The sequence below is a fragment of the Aphelocoma coerulescens genome, chromosome 6 (genome assembly GCF_041296385.1).
Source record: "Aphelocoma coerulescens isolate FSJ_1873_10779 chromosome 6, UR_Acoe_1.0, whole genome shotgun sequence".
NCBI lineage: Eukaryota > Metazoa > Chordata > Aves > Passeriformes > Corvidae > Aphelocoma > Aphelocoma coerulescens.
This window is the reverse complement of record NC_091020.1, coordinates 20,765,508-20,785,820: the sequence shown is the minus strand read 5'-3', so window position 1 is coordinate 20,785,820 and position 20,313 is coordinate 20,765,508. Positions and strand designations below refer to the sequence as shown.

The 20,313-nt window shown below is 36.4% G+C and overlaps 1 protein-coding gene across 11 annotated transcripts; it reads right to left on the bottom strand.

Annotated features, from left to right (window-relative positions):
• Positions 1–355: 355 nt before the first annotated feature.
• LOC138112487 (protein FRA10AC1) lies at positions 356–20,301 on the bottom strand. Of its 11 annotated transcripts, none has more exons than XM_069019690.1 (14): positions 20,179–20,301; positions 15,708–15,784; positions 13,634–13,726; positions 13,505–13,550; positions 12,623–12,699; positions 11,855–11,938; positions 11,283–11,367; positions 8,066–8,111; positions 5,257–5,370; positions 4,215–4,257; positions 3,654–3,801; positions 3,014–3,052; positions 1,669–1,756; positions 356–1,230 (listed from the first exon to the last, which is right to left on the bottom strand). In XM_069019690.1, the coding sequence occupies exons 1-14, from the start codon at positions 20,209–20,211 to the stop codon at positions 1,175–1,177; spliced, it is 1,029 nt and encodes a 342-aa protein (XP_068875791.1). In that variant the 5' UTR covers positions 20,212–20,301; the 3' UTR covers positions 356–1,174. The 11 variants fall into 11 exon arrangements, with proteins under 11 accessions (XP_068875791.1, XP_068875792.1, XP_068875783.1 ...); XM_069019691.1 differs by having other exon boundaries at positions 1,669–1,753; positions 3,654–3,778; XM_069019682.1 differs by lacking the exon at positions 20,179–20,301 and adding an exon at positions 19,827–19,997 and having other exon boundaries at positions 1,669–1,753.
• Between the last annotated feature and the right edge of the window lie 12 nt (positions 20,302–20,313).

Sequence of the window (20,313 nt, the reverse complement as noted above, 5' to 3'; positions counted from 1 at the left end):
CTTGTAAATAGAGTTCTCAACATTCATATAAGTGCGTGTAAGATGTTCATAAGTACGCTAAAACCATCTTTGCTGTTACACTGTCCACATCAAATACTTACTAGAAATACTTTCTATAAATATATCTACAGTGAGAAGTACTTATCAAAAATACATTTTATACAACATTAACTTTCCTCAGATTAACATGAAAACTTAATTTAAAAAGTCTGACCTTTGTATCCAAAGTAATTTTCACCAGACAGAAAAAATATAGGCATGCTACCTATTAATGTGCAGACTATTTTTTTTGGAAATGACTGAATTAATGTTTAAAGATGTGTGGCAACTTGAAGAACAAAATGAATCCAGAAAGTTTCTCAAGCAATATACATGTTTTATTTGTATATTTAGGATTACACGTGAAAGAAGGATTAACATTCAATCAATGGAAAGAAGCCACAGATAACATTAAAGTCACGTGCATCTCTAGTAGAAAGCCACACATTATTTTTTACATTGAAAATTTCACCAACCAACCAAGTTTGTGTAAGTGGAATTTCAAGACACATCACATTACAACTAAAATTTAAAAGAAAGTCACAGTAAACTGAACTTTTTAAAGGAGTAGGAGAGACATTTCAGATATGGTTTACTTAATTCAAGTAGAACACATATTTGACAAAATTTGAACTTCTCCAATAGCATTTGAAAATACTTACAGCGACTAATACCCAAGTATTGAAGTCAACATGACCAATAAATTTAAGGCTATTTATTCTTCTTTAATAAATTTAAAGGATAAATATATTAAAGTGTATGGCTTTAAACTACTCACAGAATCTTACAAAATGTTCCTTTACAAAAATGTGGCAATAACTGAAGTTTGAGATAAAATAAAAGCAGTGAACTTCCATGTTGTAATGTCAATAAACTATATTCTTGTTTGTTTAAGTTTGGGTGCCATATATCTTTTGCACAGAACTGAAAAAATTACTTCTCTTGTTTCAAGAGTATGCAGCCTACTACAAGAAACAAAGTTTTTAGATTTGAAGCCTTCTACAAAGACAATCTACCCAAATGGTCCATAAGAGTGACTGTAGAAAAGGTATGCTGGCAGACAGCAGTCTCTGGAAAATTATGACTGGATTTCCAGACTTCCATCTTGACAACTCATGAAGAAAATCAGCCTACATCAATTGCAAGTTTTAGAGAAATAAGTCTTGAAAATACTCATCAAACTCCTCTTCCCTGTAACAAGAACAAAAAATAAAAGTCAGATAGTTCTGCTTTGGATTTGTACCTAGCAGATAATCTTTGTATGAAAAAGCTTTAGCAAACTTCTGATTAGCATTGCAGAAGATACAGATAGTTTTGACTTACTCCCTACATTCCAATACTCTTCACCTTTCCCTGTGTGAGCTGACTCTTGGGACCTGCTGCTAAGATTATTAACGGTATAGTAGGGGGTAAGGCAGCAGTGGTATGATAGTGGTTTAACAAAGGTTTTCCTCAAGAGCTGCGTATGTCTCCTCTTTAAAAACACAATTTTAGGTTCACTACACAGAAAGAGATTTGACATAACCTTTTATGTCTGAATAATTGAAACATTTGGGACACCTCTGCCTTTGCAGTTCTCAATGGACACCGTACGTTCCAGAAGCTGCACGTCCACGATTTCAAACTAACCGTGATTTTTCATCTGCCTCTCGTAGAGGACCTTTCCAAAAGTCAGCCTCTGAAGGACCATCTTCTGCATTGCTGTCATCTGAATCTGCTGAAAAATTTAAAATGCTTATGAAATAAATTTTAAAATATTTTATCTTTTTTTAATTAGATGGTATATTGCTAGAAGCAATGTTTAATAGCAACCATGAGAATAAACAGAACACTTAACTTTGCATAAAGGGAGAATGAAAATGTTTTGCTATGTTAATCAGTGTAGCATCAAAAAGATTCTTAGGTATCACGAACGAATGTTTTGGTCAAACAATAACAACAATCATCAAAACACTGATCTTGACACAACAGCAACATAGCATTTTTTTTCTTAAAATTAAATAACCACAAACTCAAAATTACAATTCATTTTCCATTTATGATAGTAATCAATTACCTTACTTAAATGATAGTTCTTATCAATTGTGACTTATCAGTGAAAGTGTAAGAAAATATGGATTGCTGCATAACTCTTTCATATTAGTACACAGGGGTGACAACTCATTTCAGAAACCACCCCCTCTCAATCTTCCAGTAAGTTTCCTGATAAAACAAAGACTTTGTGCATAGTCCAAGTCATTAGAAAACTGCTTCAGGTCTTCCTGTATATAACTGGGAAAGCCTAGGGGGTGAGAACATTCTTAAAAATGTATAGTAGAGTAGAGAAATCAGTGAAAACAGTCAATCACTTCTAGACAGTTTGCAGCAAGAACTGGCATGACCAGGACATGGGGCCTGTTTCACCAAAAAAGAAACTGGGGACTGCAATCACTGAGATACAGAAACAACCAATGTCCAAGGAATCACTGAATGCATCCACCTGCAACAAGTAGGTCTCTGAGGTACTACAGGTGGTAGCTGGAAAAGACATTAATTAAAGCCTAGGATTTATTTAATTTTTTTTTTTTGAGCAGAGTACACATCAGTATAATTCCCTGAAGGAAAATGTAGCAGTTTTTGTATCAGAAAAGTACTATCTTTACAAAGTATAGACTACACAGCATGAAATTATTAACAACGTACCTATTTTTACACCCTCTACTCTTTTTTGGAACAGTGTGACCTCTCATCCTTTTGATTATTTCCATTCTGTTATCTGCCCACATTTTTATTTTTTGATTCAACTATTTCCTTCTTGAAATTCCCTACACTTTTTCTCTAATATATGTAAGTAATTCATTCAAACCTTCATATTTCTGTTTCAGACAGCATTCTTATCTTATAAAATATTAAAACAGCTAATAAAACAAAGATCAATGACAACTGCCTATGAAATTATACAACTTATTACAAAAACATAAAGGATATTCTTTACCTTTATCAGAATTACCTGAATCGTCTGAAGAAACCTGATCTGTAAAGAAAAATAGAAAAAAAACCAGTAAGCTTCTCTTGGTTTTATCCGTTATCTTAAATTGTATACAAAGATATTTTTATCACAATATATTACTCTAAACACATGCACACACCATATTCAAAGAGAGCAAGCAAACACTGAAATAAAAGGATTTTTTTGCATGAGTGCACAGGTCATCAGTTTGAGCCTAATTATGTCAACCCACGATCTGTGGTGTAAAAAGGTTATCTAACATTTCCAAAATGCTTTCAACCCAAAAGCCTCACGGAATGAAATACTTCACAACCCTTTCTAGCATGCAAAATCCAGTGCTTGGACAAATTTCCCTTGCAGTACATACTTTTCAAAAGGCTGTCCCTCTCTGTTAAATATAAGAAATTTATCTTTTTTCTGCATCTAGGAAATTTTACCTAAGAAATTTACGTTTCTGACTACCTGTGTTACAGTCCAGGAAGTTACATAACTGTATGTATAACTAAATGTATTTATCTATATTTATACATAATTATAATTATATATCTATGTAGCTATAGCAAAACTAAGGTTCAACTGACCTATCTGAGTATTTTAATACTGAAGTTTTAAAGTTTCAATTTACCTTTATGGGTCTTTTTCTTGGACTTCTTTTTTGCTGAACGAGATAATTTTGTCTTCTTACTTTTTGGCTCTTTAGAGCTCTGTACAGCTGTGCCTCTTTTCTTGTGTGTTTTGACTTCTTTCCTCCTTTAAAAGAGATGAATGTACACCTTCTCTATTATATATACTTTGCAACAGTAAATCTGAAGTATTTAATTCAGTCAAACAGTTGTCATTTTTTCAGACACATACCAGTAGTTAAACTGAAAAAAAATGATTCAGTTAAAAAGAAAAGTGCTATAGAAACACAAGATAAGAAAAATAATCACCAGGCTGAAGTTAAGCAAATGAAACTTCTGTGGTGGTAGGGATGGAATTCTTCCAGTCTGAGGGGTTCTGTGCTGTCATTACCACGGTATCTTAACTCTTAACAGTGGCTTTATAAGAACCCCAGAATATTTATGCTATTTGTGGATAAATGAAGTTCATAATCATCTCACTGAAGTTTTGCCCCAAGGTGCTGTTCATCATAATTCAACTTATCAATAATTCAGTCCCCATTATTTTCAAAATATTTCATTACCGGTGATGGAAGTTTAGTTTGTGGGAACATTCTGGACATAGTCCTGAAAAAGAGAAAAAGAGAACACTGCAGCCAAGAATTTGATAAACATAATTAACAAAACTACAAAACTAGTTAGAACTTGATCTTTCATTATCAGTAGCTTTTCCTTCAAAACACTAGTTACAATGTAATTGCAGCCAGGATTGAAAAAATACATGATGAAAGTCTTCAGTACAAACCCAGACTTTATACTAAATGTGAAGAAAGATCACAAGTTTAGCACTGGCACTCTTCATTAAAGAAGTATCAGCACTTATCATGTCCAGGCATCCCATTTATGGATCCTTGTGGACAGATCAAATTGTTCTGCAATTATACTGAAGACCTGTAAGTCTCTTAGAGCTTTGTCAGAGACCAAGTGTTCCCACATGGATTGTCGTGTGCACAAAAGGAAAAAAAAACCCACTATTCACTCATTTTACACAAAGTAACTGTATAAACTGAGCACTGAGTTTAATTATCTGATGAACATATCATAATGTACACAATACTGAATTAGAGAATCCCAGTCGAGATATAAGAATTGAAAAGAAAATTATTTAAAGATCGAACTTTTCTAAGAAAACACAAATACTTGAAATAAAATCAATAGAACTAAAAGTATGCAGGAAGTTGTCTGGTCCAAAGCCCTAAGGACTTCTAAGCCAAGAAACTGAACAAGCAATGACAATGCCGAAATTCTCCTTGCAATGCAGTATTGTCCATTAAAACTAGAAATGCTTCTATATGAAACAGCTTACAGCCAATTATTCTAATTTTATGACATGCCAATTATACAGAATGAAGTGCTCAACCTGTAACAACTTAGTCATATATAATGATAACAGCTGTTCTCCCTAAATCAAGAGCATCATACTACGATCTATGATTAACAAAATGATCTCCTATTCAGCATTTGTCATGAATTCATATTACTATCATTGGGTCTCACTCAATAGCATTCAAAGTACAAGATACTTGTCTTCTCCCAAGTGTACAAATCCTTGAAGGGCTGACTTACTCAATTTCACAAGTGCATTCCTCTTTTCGCCATGTTCAACATAACCAAAATTCACCTCCCAGCTCTTCAGGCCTTCTTCCTCATCACAGTGTTTATTTCCACAGGAAAACTGACCTGTAAAGAGTCAAAACCAGCAAACCGTGGTTCAATGATGACCATTAATAGATTTGGAGTTGTTATTTCCAGTTCTGCTCAGTTTTTGCTTTTTGTTCTCCATTTCTTTCAAATAAAAAAACCCCACAAATCTAAAAATAAGATCTAGATTAAGGAAACAATAACAGGGAACAACAAAGCAATCAATCACAGTTGTCCAATATTGTCTATTTGCAAAGAAAAAAACATAACTGTGTTTTGAAATGTATGGATGAAGGTGAACGTTATGAAATAATGAGCCTAATAGTGAACTCTGAAAAAATGAGTGTACTAGGATACATCCTATATACCCTAAATTACTCACTTAGCAGAGGATGATGGATCAGAAGTTGTGATTCAGACATGTATCTTTAATGACATCAAACTATTCAAAGTATCACGTTTGTACACTATGAAGATGCCTACATGTTTTTACATAATTAGTGTTCCTGATACAATTTGTATTCCAGTGACTATCCATAAATACCTTCCTTTTAAGAAAAGGAAATCCAACTTTGTCAGAAATGCTACATCATCTTGAAAAGCTTCCTTTGGTTCATTATGTGAAAAGCAACACTGATTTAAAAACAAATTTGCAAATAATCAATTTTGTTTACACCACTGAAGTCCCAATATTGGAGTAATAAAGATATATGTATTCCCTTTGCAGAAGACTGATTTGTATGCAGAGCAGGCAGAAAGGATGTGTATTAATAGGCTCACAAGCAGGACTGTTGGTGAATGATTAACCTCAGAAAATTCTGCCTAAGCGGCTAACTAATGGATTGGCAGTGTCCTCAGATACTTCAGTTCTGTAATGAAACACCACTTGGAGTGCAAACATTTGAAGTAAAAAACCCCCAAAACTCTCATTGAAAAGCAGGTTTCAAATTAATACACATTAAGGTATTAATACACATGTAAGGTATGCCTATCAGTACCCTGTGTCACAGCAATCTGCTATATGACCTTTCAAAACACTTATGGCAAAGAGTGGAAAGAAAAGAAGCCAATGAAATAATTTGGCATTTACAATTAGTAATACAAGTGACACCTCTTCTTTCACTTATCCTAGCTCTTCTACTTCATGACCAGGTAAAGACAGCCATCAAATGCAAAGCAATCAAATGTGAGTACTCCATTCCTGCGTTCCCTTGTTACCACCCCCAAACCTTGGTACAGCGCACTGGCAGTGGTTCTCACTGCCACTATATGGACACAGCTACATCAGCACATACAATAAGTACATACAATGCTAATGCTAATTATCAGACAGGTAGGAATCGATGTATTATTACATTTAATTAAAGCAATTTATATGGCTGATTTATATTTTAAAATAGCATAAAAGACCCACGGCTTTTTTTAAAGGATTGTTTGGAACCACACTCGGAGAGTGCGTCCGACACCCCCGAGAGGGTTGGGTTCTCGCACCCCCCAGTGGTGAAAGAGAGGATTTATCCACTCTTATATTCCAATTGCTCACTTTTCACTAGGATTCCATTAAAAAGCTTGAAATATGTAATTCTGCACTTTCTCCCACATTTTAAAATATGGAATACCACATATTAAAAGTACAAAGCTATAAATTTTTTTCCTCACGAAGACATAAAAATAATTTACTTCTCATTTAATTTTAATTATCTTGTTAAAGTATTCAATAAAGCATGTAATTGTATCAAATGTAACTATCCATTAATATAATCTGTAGTGCTGAATGCAACATATGACTACAACTACCTTTAGAGGCTTTAATCTTTACAGTTTAAAAAACCCCACCATTAATGTTCACACTTTCTGCTGTGAAATACTTAATTTTTTTAAAGATCATAAATGCATTTCTAACTTTTTGAAATATATTACAATAGAGGTGTTTACAGAACACAGCTGTTTATTAAACTGTAACCAAGTGATACTGATCAACAGTACAACTCCATGCAATTTCCTGGCGTGTGCCCATGACTTCTGAAAACCACACGTGTATGGGGATCCACCCCCAGGACAACAATACCTCATTCACCTCCTTTTCTTGCTTTTTCAGCAAGTTGAAGAAGCTCAAGCACCTCAGCCATGGAACAAGGACCACTGTGCAAAGTCCCAGTAACACACTGGTAAGACCTCACACCCAGAATTAAGCTACTGATTTAGAGACAGGATTGGGAGACATGATAACCATTCCTACTGAAGCTTTCAAAACCAATTTAGCCTAAAATAGGTACCACACAAGAAACTTAATTTAAAAGTTAACATTTTGCACAACAGCACTGTAGAAACTGTTAATCAATGAATTATTTCCTGAGGAGGACTACTAAGAGATTTCAATTACAGGTATCAAAGGCTAATGAGGTAGCAAAACTACTGGAGAAAAAGCATCTAAAAAGCCCATTCATTAAATTCTACATCTACACCAAATGCATTATGGTGGTGTTCATTACAAAACTGACCTTGTGAAAATAAACTATATGCTCCTTTAATTTTAATATGTGCAGATAAGTGTGCAATCTAAACCTATGTGGCATAAAACAGCAAAGCTGGAAGACAAGTCAATTTATTGTACATTATAAACTTACCTGATAAACTTACCAGTACTGTCAAATATTATCACACAAAATTATTTCAAAAAGCAGCAAGAGAAGCATCAGGTAGAAATGTAATATAAAATGAAAGACAGCATTACCTTTTCCTGAAATTACTTCTTTCTCGTGTCGCCATCTAAATCCAAACTGTTAAGAACCAAAATTGACTTGTGAATAGTCAATATATTAAGCAATGTAAAGAGTAATTTCAGTTGATTGATGTCCTGCACATGGTTCATGCATTTAATTCTGGTCAAGAAAATTTAATTTTTTCTCTTTTAATTAAAAATGTCTCTTTGCCTCAGCTCACCAGAGTGGTATTTTATTTATAAAAATACTTTGAATATTTTTATTTTTACAGAAAGTCCTCCATGCTGAAAAACAATTACAAAAGCAAACATATTAACATTTCCAAGACAAGTTGGCCTAGAAATCTGGAAATAAAAACGAAATAATAGAATTTATTTTATTTATTGACCAGGTGTCAAACAGATTTCATTTCTTAGCAAATAGGAGACACTTCCAATCTGTTAAGCTACAAAACAAAGTACAGAGACAGCAAACAAGAATTTCTCTAGGAAAATAAGACAACAAAGGGAACATTTCCAATCTAGTGCATACCAAATAAAACTTAAATGCAGAACACCCTTCTGTGCTGCACTGCAAAGCTGACAGTAGAACTGAACTATCTGACAATACAGTCATTTATCAGCCTCAAAGTTTGCAGACAAGATGCACTGAAGGTTTAAAGAGAACCTTGACCTAGAAAATTCTTCTCTAGGGAAAATGTAAGGAATAACAGACCCATCACAAGCAAGAGCTGTCAGAACACTCTTCCACCGTCTCTTTGTAGTGTCACACCAGAGGTTCACACTGGCATTTTTGATTAAAGGAAACACCAGTGAAGACCAAGCCAGACTGGTGGTAGGTGAAGTGGCCATGGAGCAAGGAGGATGAGTAGGTCTCCAGCTCTGGATGTGAGAGCACCTGTGAATCTCTAGTGATGAGAGCAGGGGAGTGTGTGTGTGTGTGTGTGTGTGTGTGTGTGTGTGTGTGTGCACAGCCATGTGTGTGAGTGAGTAAAACAGTCTGGACCAGCAACTGGAATGTGGCTGTGGCCTTTCAGGTTTGTTTGTCTTGGGGCTTTTTACTGTTTTCTTCTGAGCTTTGGTCTTTGAGAAGGTGGTTCTGCTTATTTTTTGGATTCTCAAAGGAGACTCTCCCATGAAACTGCCCCTTACCATTTATCCAGTCCTTCACAAAACAGTGGTTTACTTCAGAAGAAAAGTTCCTAAAGAGATCTGAGCTACAATCTCTATGCAGAGATCTTTAGAAAAATTACCTGACTAGAAGATTTTGGCTAGGAGCGGAACAATTACAGCTGTGAAAAGACAGATGAGCACATACGTGCAAGTCTCAATCTGTGCAATATATATATTTAAAACATCCCAGAAAACTGACCTCCAACTTCGCTTTGACAGCAACTAGCACACTAGAGAATGAAAGAATCAAAGACAGCCCAGGTTGGAAGGCACCTCAACAGACTACCAGGTTCAACCTTCCATGGGGAAGGCAGCCCAGATGAGATTATCCTATCACCCTGGGCAACTGCATCTGAAAAACCTCCAGCAATGGGGATTCCACTGTGCCACTGGGAAGGTTGTTCCAGCAACTGAATGTTCTCACTATAAAAAATTTCTTTCTTATATCAAGATGAAGCATCAACATGTAAAGCATCAACAACTATCATGCAAAAGGCTGACTAGCTGAGAAGCTTATTATCTACCCTGCCCCTCTCATAGCACCAGCACTGCAAAACAGAAGGCAGGGGGGCTAAAGATATCCAACTTCCACTTTCTGGAAATTCAGAAAAAAATTAAGGCAGGAAAAATCTGAAAGCAGAGACTGTATTCCATCAGTACGAACGGGATGAGCAGCTTATTTAAGACTTTGAAGAAAAAAGCCTGCTTTGAAATCCTTCTGTACCAAACATAGGCATGGATAAATCAGTCATTGAGAAAAATCTCTTTTTTTTTTTTTTGTTTTTCTAAGAATATCTAAGAAAGGACTTTCATATGATCAGAACGTATTTGAGGAAAGAAAGCATAAATATTTTAAAAATTGCATGACACAGCAGTTATGCTGACATGGCAATTCCAAAAATATAGGTAATGACTTAGGAGCATAAATGGGAACTGAGAGTGACCTGAAAGTTAGGACAGACACACTTGAAGTCTGACAGGGAAATACTGTTCGCACAACACAACACAAAAAGAAAAAAAAAGAAAGAATCTGGGGCAAAACAGTTTCCCACAAAAGACAGCAAACATATGGAAACTTGGCACAGTAGTGAGAGAAACAAAATCTGTAAGCATGCTCAAGGGAAATCAGCTGGGGGGATATGAAATAGCTATAGAAAAATAAAATCAAATTTACTCAAAAAAAGGAGGGAAGGCATCTTCAGCATTTTAGTTTTTGTTAATTTTAATTAAATTTTTGCATTTTACTGTCCCAATTGTCTTTAGATGACTGCCATCTTTTCTTCCTAATAGAGCTAAGCCCAGTCCTTGCAAATATTTACCAGCGAATGTAATTTTCAATACCATAAATAGTCTAAAAGAACTATATAGGCTGGGTTACTGTGTGCTAAAAACACCAAGATGCATCTGAGTTCAGCACCAGTCTTTGGAAAATCACAATAGAAAATTAGTGTATACTCTTTCACTAAGAAGTTAGTCAGCCAAAAACTCAGAAAAAAATAAGGCTGCTCCGTTTAAGAAGAAAACCTGGTGCTGGAATTGCGCTGTTTCTCTTAAGAAATTCTATTTATTTACAAGGCACATACAAATCCTGTTTCCACAAACAGCGAAGAACAACTAGCAAAAGATGCTGTTTTAGAATAGACTTTTCCAAAATTGTTTCTGCCAGCATTCAAGTACAAAACTCTTTTAGACTTTTTTTTTAGCAGTAACATTCCATGGGTTTTTAAGCTTCATCTACTGCGCCTCTCCGAGCAACCTCTCTAGCCTTCTTTCTTTAACCCCTTTGCATTTTCTGCCTTTCACACACAATGTACCTCTTCATAAAACATCATCTGACAGAAATGTTCTTATTCCCACAGAAGCACATTTTTGAGGCACTAACAATGCTTGGATTCAAACTGCTGCTGCTTATTAAGTGACTTGACAAATTCTCACAACTCCCTTTCTATGGGAGGGGTACTAACATTCTGGTTTTACAACATATCCACAATCACAAGGCAATTTTTAAAAAGGGTATACTTCAAAAACCAAGATTATTTACACTAATGAAAGATACCTTATTCTCTTTGTATCTGCTGAGATCTGCTATACAGTATTCTTTGTACAATTTATCATAATATTTCTTTGCAAGCCTCTTCTCCCTAAAACAAAAAAGTGTTATTTTTTATTAAATGTAGAAGACAACACATTTCACTTTATATTGTAATGACATTAGCAAGACAAAGACAAGTTGTTTCATCAAAAGAACATAAGTTGTAGACCTAGAAATACAACAGATACACGCTCATTAAATTAAGGAGTAATTTCCATAAAACTGGAAAAATAAAATAAATCCACAGTACATACTAAACAGTATTTTTTCAAACTCTGCTTTCTTCAGAGTTTTTGAACAGTCATCTGGATCTCAGAGAATCACTATTATTTATTAGTTCTTTCTGTCATGAATTCATGTTGGCATTTGAGCAATACTACAATATGAAAGATCTTCTAATGGTCTTTCATTTTCTAATGCATCAAAGATCAAAGAATGATCACTAAGTATGCACAGTAATTCTTAATTAGTAGGGGAAATAACAAATTTAGTACAAGTGATCTAAAAATAACATATCCTATAATAGTTTCAGGTACCAATTCATGTCTGCTTCATCTTCTTCATTCCACAGGAATCTATGGTTTTCTCTAATAACATCAAGATCCGTCTTGTCATTTGCTCTATAAAAGGACACACCTTTTTTAAGTACAATGTAACATTAAAATAAAAATCCATCAAATAATCATTTGGTAAGCATCAATATTTTACAGTTCTGATCTCTACCTCACAGCATAAAGGAATACATAGCTATGAAATAAAACTATCAAAAACGTATTCCTTGGCATACCTGTTCACAAATAAAAAAACTCATGGTGGAAAACAGCCACTGAAATTGTGGATGACTTGACCCTGTCTGAAAACACTTTTTATACTCTTTGTTGAAGACAGTCATGTTAAAAGGCAGTTATAGATAGCTCTAAAGAAGTTATCATTATTCTGGACAATGGATGGCAATTCTGCACATTTCAGAGGTATTTCAGACTGTTATTTTGAAGGTACTGACAGATATTTCTCAATGTACCCTCCATTAATGATCACCTGTCATCTTTCCTTTTACATAACAAAACAAGAATAATTCAGCTCATGGTAAGCTCTTCTCTAAAAATATGGAAACAAAATGAAACAAGGCAATTTTGTGTTTGGGTATTTCCAATTAGTGTAGCTACCATTTGTGACCAAAACAATTAGTAATTTGATACACAGCTACATCATCTCTGCCCCCAAAGCTATAATATATACTTATCACCTTTACATAATAGGAGAGCTTTGGGGTCAAGAGGGGAAAGTTTGCTAATGGTTCTCACCCAGATCGTCGGAAATCCTCTATTTTGCCGCCATAGTATAAAATGTAGTCATGCACAAACTTTTTATGTCTTTCATACTGAATAAAGCAATTAAGGATTGTTTCAGAACTTATTTCCTTTTACCATAGCTTAAAACTAAAAAAACTCCAACCTAAATGTTTTTATTAAGAGAAAGACTTTTCTTCTCACAAACAGTTCAATAATTTCAAAAAAAAAGGAGTGGAATTAATGCAACCCAAATAGCAACTTTTACTTAATAACCTCTCATAGAAGCTAATTTCCAAATACAGGAATTCAAGGCAATTTCATCTTTAAAACCTCATTCATCATTTATAAAACTGTCTTTCTTTATCAAAGATGCTCTGTATGCATATACACAGAAACTTGGTTCATTTTTTCAGCTGTGATTTAAACAACAGCTTCTCTGTACTGCAGTTTTGGTTTAAAACAGGTTTGTGCTCTTCTATTATAAAAACAGTCTGGCTACTAAAATGGAATAATTTATTACATTTTTACCAGCAACATACAAATAAAAGTTGTATGATTTGGTTTGGAAATGAAAATAATGGAAAAATATTAAATGCTTCTTTGAACATTTTGGCCTCAGAAACATAATTTGAAACACATTTTGTACCATAATTTGAGCTGAATGTGTAATAACTTATTCAGAAAGTGTCTTCACAAATAAAAACTTTATATGGATTCTTAGAAAGGTTTTCAATTAACTTTTATCTCAACAGCAAAAAGAAGCTCCTCTGAAGAATCACTCAGTATCTGGTGCGCCACTGTCACCTGATGTGATAATTGAGAAATCCCAGTATTTTACCATAATGGATAACCTGTGCTCCATCTTCAAACTTGAAAAATGAAACAGAAGGATACAGCATCCATTGATATCAAGTGAAATCTTCTTTTTCTTGCTTCTTCCCTGTTAATAACAAACATGTTTCAGTGAAAACTATCTTTCCATTAGGGGGAAAATGTTTCACAAAAGCAATATGTAAAAGATACCTATCACATTCTTCAGCTGCAAATTGTCTGTGGACCACACTGCCTTGTTTTGCTTTCTGGAATGGCTTTATCAGAAGGGTATCCTCCTCTATTCTAAAAGTAGGTGGGAAAAAGGAAGAAAAGTTAGTCAAACACTTTTTATAAGCAATAAAATTTTCATATGCCAAACTTTGCACTATCTTGAGTAACAGAAACTGTTATATTGCTATTTTCTACAAGAATAAAATGAAACTTCAGAACCAAAGTCAGCTTGGACTTCACCTCATTAGCAGAAACAAATCAGAAATGCATTTGCTTCCAGTAGGCATTTAGAGGCAATTGCTTAAACCAGCAATTTTTAATATTTGTTTTTATTAATATTATCACTATAGAATCGCAATGAAAAAACCTGGAAGATTCCTCAGTTTCACTCTGACATTAAAAGTCCTTTACAAATCTCAGCTACACAGCAAAGTAGGAACAGGAAGGACAGTGCAGTCACTGAATGAGTGATTGGCAGTAACCGTATTCCACCCTTTCATGCCAATGTCTCAACACCTCATTAAACAGTTCTGCCTCTTGTAGTGCAATCACAAGAATCACAAATTTAAAAGTCAATTACCATGTTGTGAACTGTACTTGTCAGTAGGCAGCTAAAATTACTTTTAGAGTTCAACAATAATAAAAATAAAAATATATACATTTTAGCTAGTAAATTTAGTTTTTACTAAATTTAGTAGATTTCATTCATGAACTTATGTGAAGAAGAGATTTTTCCTTAACTATCAGCAGGCAGAAAGAATGGAAATCAGAAACCTGAAGAAAGCAAGCCAGGGAATTTGTTTCTAGCTATGGAATATAGGACTCTGGACACTTAGGGTATAATTTACTCAAAAGCACAAAATTCCCATAAGGAGGCTCTATACAACAGCAATTTGGAGAGAATTTAAGACAGCTATTTTCCCTACAGTGAAAATAAATACCATGATAGAACAAGAAAAGGAACCCACATAAGAGCCCTACTGGGAATCAGCAGTAGTGTGCCAGAACAAGGATAATGACGGTATTTTTGAAAGGCTCCTGATGGTTAGTTAATATTCCACCTAGAAAGTGGAATGGTAGAATGTGCAATGGCATTTAAAGAAATTGAAATCTGAACAAAACCAGTCACTATTTTAATGGAGAACAGCTATATCTATAAAATATATGAAATGGCACAATGGCTACTATTCCAAAGATTAAAACATGATTTTTTTTTTCCCCAGAATGCAATCAGACACTACAAAACTCATTCTTTCAATTCTTCTACAAAGGAAAAATATGCAAGAGTCCTAAGAAAGTTTCTAGAAAGTCCTCTTAAATAAAGTCCAATAAAAGAGCAAGGGAGAAACAGGAAAAAGTAAGGAAAGTATATGCAAAATGTAGGCCAAATGTTAAGTATGGTGCAGAAAGTGTCAAGGAATTAAAATAGAAAAGCAAAATAAATACATAAATAAATACACATCTTTACAATACAGTAAGATCAGACTACAAAATTCCAGGTCACTAACTGTGCAAACCACTGCAAGTATTGGCCAAGGTCATCTCAAATAAGAGATGTGCAGGTACATTTCAAGGATTCATCACAACACAATTTAGCAATTCCCAGGTCTCACCACAAATTAAAGAAGTAGCATCAGTTCTCCACTTTATATCTCTATGTGTTTTATATCTACAAAGCCTGCTACCACTTGGCCTGTTTTGCCTTGCTCTCCTAGCAGTTCCATTTGTCCTGATGGATCACAGGGGTGTGAACAGCACTGCCAAAACCCAGCAGTGGATACTAATGCTTAGAAAAACAAAACACTCTGCTCCAAGAATTGAGGGGCAAATATACACCAGATGGAGATGGCAGAACAGATCTTAATCAGCTGCTCCTAGGAGATTACAAGCTTTGGCAAGCTGGAGGTGAGGAGATGCAGAAATCAAAGAGATTGATTTTTTAAAAACCGTTTCAACACCAGACCTTACATACAACAGCATCATCTTCTATGCACACTAAGAGGCCATTTGTACAAAATACATAATGCAAAGTGTTAATTCTGTACTACATTACCTTTTAGTCTTTTGCAGAGACTTCTCTCCACTCTCCTCATCACTAAAATCAGAATCATAGCCTCCATGGCCATGTGCCTGAAAATAATAGACCAGTCAATATATGTGCTAATGTAATATGGATATGGCATAATTACAAATCAGTACTGTCCATCATACAGAAATAAAAGAGAGAAAGACAGAGAGCAAGCCAACAAGCGCAAAGTCTCACATGTCTAAGGCAAACAAAATTCCACAGACAATGGAATTTTGTCTGTGGAATATTCCATATAATACAGGGCAAAGAAAGATCACTTAATAAAATAGATCACCTTATAAATAATTTATATGCATATGTCCTCGTATTTAATCTTCACATAGATGCAGAAAACTACAAGTATGATAAATACCTTGAGTTTTTGTTTTCCAAAAAATGTTCCTTACATAAGAGAAAGGTGAATATTTTCCCAAGGAGCTAGTCTTTAAGGGGACTGGAGGACAGCAAGTTATATTCCCACATTATAAATGAAGGAAAATGGAAATAGAAGTTTCTTGGGCTGTGATACAGCATTTTAGATCATTAGATCTTACACTGGTAGCTGGAAATCTGATTGAAACAATAACTAAAATATAAAATAACAATATGCTTGCAGAAATGTATCACCTCATCAGCACAACATTCTTACCAGAAAATGAAACCTTTTCCACACACTTTGGGACTACAATGTCAAATTAACGCATATAAGAAAACCAAAATATCCATATTATAATGCTTTTAAATGACCAAGCACTGACTGATGCCCAGATCTATCACCTCCATTTTTCAAGGCACAGTTCCATGTTCAATTCCTTCAGAAGAAGCAATGGCTTAAGTACATCCCATCTCCTCTCCCTCACTCCTACTCTGGTACCTTCCTTCCAAGTGCTCAGTTACAGTTGTGAAAGTACACATGAACCAGATCAAACAACTCACCCAAGTTACAAAGGAACCTATGCAAAAAAAGATTCTTTTAACCCAGGTAAGTTTCCTTACAGCTCATCCTGAGTCCCCACAACCTTCACCAGCCAGCTGAAGGGGCAGCACAAGGAGAGAGCAGCCAGAGCTGGGAACTGCATAAACCAGCACCGACTCCAAACAAGCTTTTACACAACTGAGGTAAAAACAAGAGGGATGGTTATTCATTTATCTACATGTGGAAAGGTTCAACACACACTACCTAAGTATCTTGGTAAGTGAGACTGGGGGTAAGAAAAGACAATGGGTTAGAAAACAAGCACGTTTGATTCAGCTGATTCTTACACTACCTACAATCATATTCCTCCTCAGCCAAAAAGCTGAGAAAAACAAAACCTGAAAAAAAGACACAACTTCTCAGGATGATTTTGATGAGGTGCCTTCTCTTGATGCAAATGCCTTGCAGAAATGCCATGCTGAAGAGTCAGCTGTATCCTCTACTGACACCAACAACTGGTCTGTATCGTGCACAGTATGTAAAACACTATCTTCTCAAACTGACAGTAAAGGACTGCTTTTAAGATTTTTTTAAAAATTTATTGTTATTATTATTTAAAAATATTATTATTATTAATAATAATAATAATAAAAATATTGTAATGTTCCTCCCACTCTTCTGGATGCTTCTGAAAAACACATAACTCTCCTATACATTTATATTAGAGCAAAAGCAAATCAGAACCTTTTTCTGAACTGTCTTCTATTCCCCAGGAGACATAAAAATTGTCCATTACTAAACAAAACAGAAACAAACAAAAAACCTAAACAACCCCCCAAAGCAAAACAAAACCCCAAACCAAACAAACAAGTGCAGCAGATGTCTGCTATAAATGGTCCTCGTGCACTAGCAAAAAAGCAGCAATGATGTAGTCTCATAGCTAGCTGGTTCTAGTAGCCAGCATGTCACTACTTTTGTTAATGAAGCTTATGTGGTCTTTAGAAAAGTCTGAGCACTCTATGAGTATGCATCAAATATATTTATACTTGGCCTATAAATTTAAAAAATATCATGCTAATCTGGGCATGTTTTAAATGGCATTAGCAATGCTTCCCAAATGAACATCAAGACCTTCCTTCACACTCAAAAGGGAAGAAAGTCCCAGCCAACACCATGAGCATGAAAGCATTAGACAGATGAAGTACTGAAACAGGCAAGAAGAGGAAAGCTCAAATGAAAGGAGATTTTCACAAAGCAGTTGCCCTTGGATGATGTACCCCAGGAAAGAAGTAGACATCCTCAGTAATCAGCTCTCAAGTGATTCTGGGAATGATTCAAATAAAAAGAAAAAAAGATGCAAGAAAAGCTGCTCCAACAGAGTCATACTGCAGGGCTCTCAGAAGTTGATGATTGCCTTTTGTAAAGCTGACTGGGAATATAAGGCAGGTATGGCTAAGGACTAGGCTGCTCTTCCAACAGGAAAGCTCTTCACAGCTTCAGACATTCCTCTGAATCACTACAATACCTCAGAGATAAATTCAGAGTGAAAAAGAATAAACCCATGTCTGATGTCCTGACACTTCTAGATCACTCCTCCATTGAAGGCAACAGCAGGATGGATAGGTGCTGCACTGGTGCTGGGTTTGACATCAGCAGCTCCAGCAGTGCTGGACCACACTGGAGAGACTGGGACTAAATGATTTCTAACCCAACACCTTAGGATGATAGCACCTTAGGATGATGACCTGACTTTTGGTAAAACATACCTAGTTCATTTCAAGAACTCCATCAAAGAATCTCATCCGTAAATGAATCTTGCCATTTTGGAAGGACAATGTGAACAGATATCTACCTAATACCATAAAATTTCATGGCAGATTTCTTCCCTTCTGCACACACAAAAAAAAGCCAGACAACATTCCCAAATAAGGAAAATGTGTTTAATATTTAACTGTAGCAAAAGAGGAGCAGATATCAAAGCTTTGTGCCCAACCTATAAGATTTAGACATGGACATGCATAACCATCAACAAAATTTAAAATAACTGCTTTCACTATTTAATAAACCCTTAAATATAAACTTTGCTTTGATGTAATTTGTCAGATTCAGAATGCTTCTAGTAAATTATTAATAAAAATACCAAATATTTTATCAAAACATGAACCTGAAAACTATGTAACTTAAATGGTACAGTGTATTTTGCTGTTGCACCAACTTTGATTTGTTTATTCCCAAAGAAGAAAACAAACTGAAACCATGAAATTAAAACAAGTGCAAATATGTTTTGGGGTACATTTAGGTCACACTTAAGTAATCCAAACATCTTGGATTATTTAATAATGAAACAACTGGAGACAGAACAAAGTCCGCTTAACTCTGGGCTCCTAAAACCCACACAAAACACAGTAAATGTATGAACGTTGTACGTAACTGACCTCAGACTGACATAACAACTCTTGATGTCAATACAGAGCACTACAAACTGCCCAGCACTGCATTGACAGCACTTATTTGCATCCAGAGAAGGCACCTCCTTTAAGCCTCGCCAATGGAGTAAACACACACTGGTGAAATGGACACATCACAGTTCATGTTGACTCCTGACCACAACATGTGGCTGAACACAAGATGACAGTCAAAAAGAAGAAAAAAGGGCAAAATTGTCCCATAAAATATTTCCAACGTGTGGCTCCTGACTTCGGGCCTAGTCTTGCCACTGCCCTCATAATCATCATTCCCATCCTTCCCTTTATCTGCCCAGCACGCAGGTCTGTGGTCGTGTCTGCTCACAGCCCAGATGTGGCCCAGAACAGGCCCCAGTGCTCGTTTTTAGCACTAACTATTTGGGGAGGGTCTGAAGGAAGCACAGGATCTATAACAGGGCTTGAGGAGCCATCCTGGATGGATAAAAGGATGCTGTGTGGAAAGTCAGAATGCTTCACTGCAACATCCTCCTCTCACCTTGATGCTGTCTATGAAGCTTTGCCACTCCCACCTGGGGGAAAAAACCTGAAAACAAGTACAACTAGCTTCAAACCTATTCTTCCTTGTAAAAACAATTACAAGGAGTGCCTGCATAGACTGTACAGTGAACTACCCTAACAATGGGAAAACGCACTCACAAGATACTGCCCCTTTATTATAGCTATGAGAGAAAAAGTAGGAGTAAAAGGTAGGTCACAGCAGACCATGACATCGAGGATTAGAGTACTGGGGAGCTCCACGGAGAAACCGAACACCGGCCGGTGTGTGTCGCACGCAGCTTCTGAAGCCATTCTTTCTCACTTGCTTTCCACCAAGTGGCCCAGCGCTGTCCCTGCCCGCCTGACCCGTCCTCCGTCGCCGGAGCGGGGCACAGGCACGACCCCCGGCTGCCCGCCCGTCGCCCGGGGAGGGCGGCTCGGCCCTTCCCAGCGCGGGCACGGCCGGGCCCCTCCGCCCGCCGCGGTCCCGCCGCCATGGAGGCCGCGGCCTCCGCCGGGCCTGTCCCCGCCCGTCTCTGCCGGGCTCCCTCCGTCCCTCCCTCCCGGCCCCACTCACGGCCGCGGAGAGGCGCAGCTGGTTGGGCTCCATGGCCGCGGCGGCGCGAGGGCCGCCTCGAACGCCCGGCCCTGCTCCCGGCCCCGGCGCTGCTGTGGGGAGCGCTCCCGGAAAGCGGGGCAGAGGCGGAGCAGG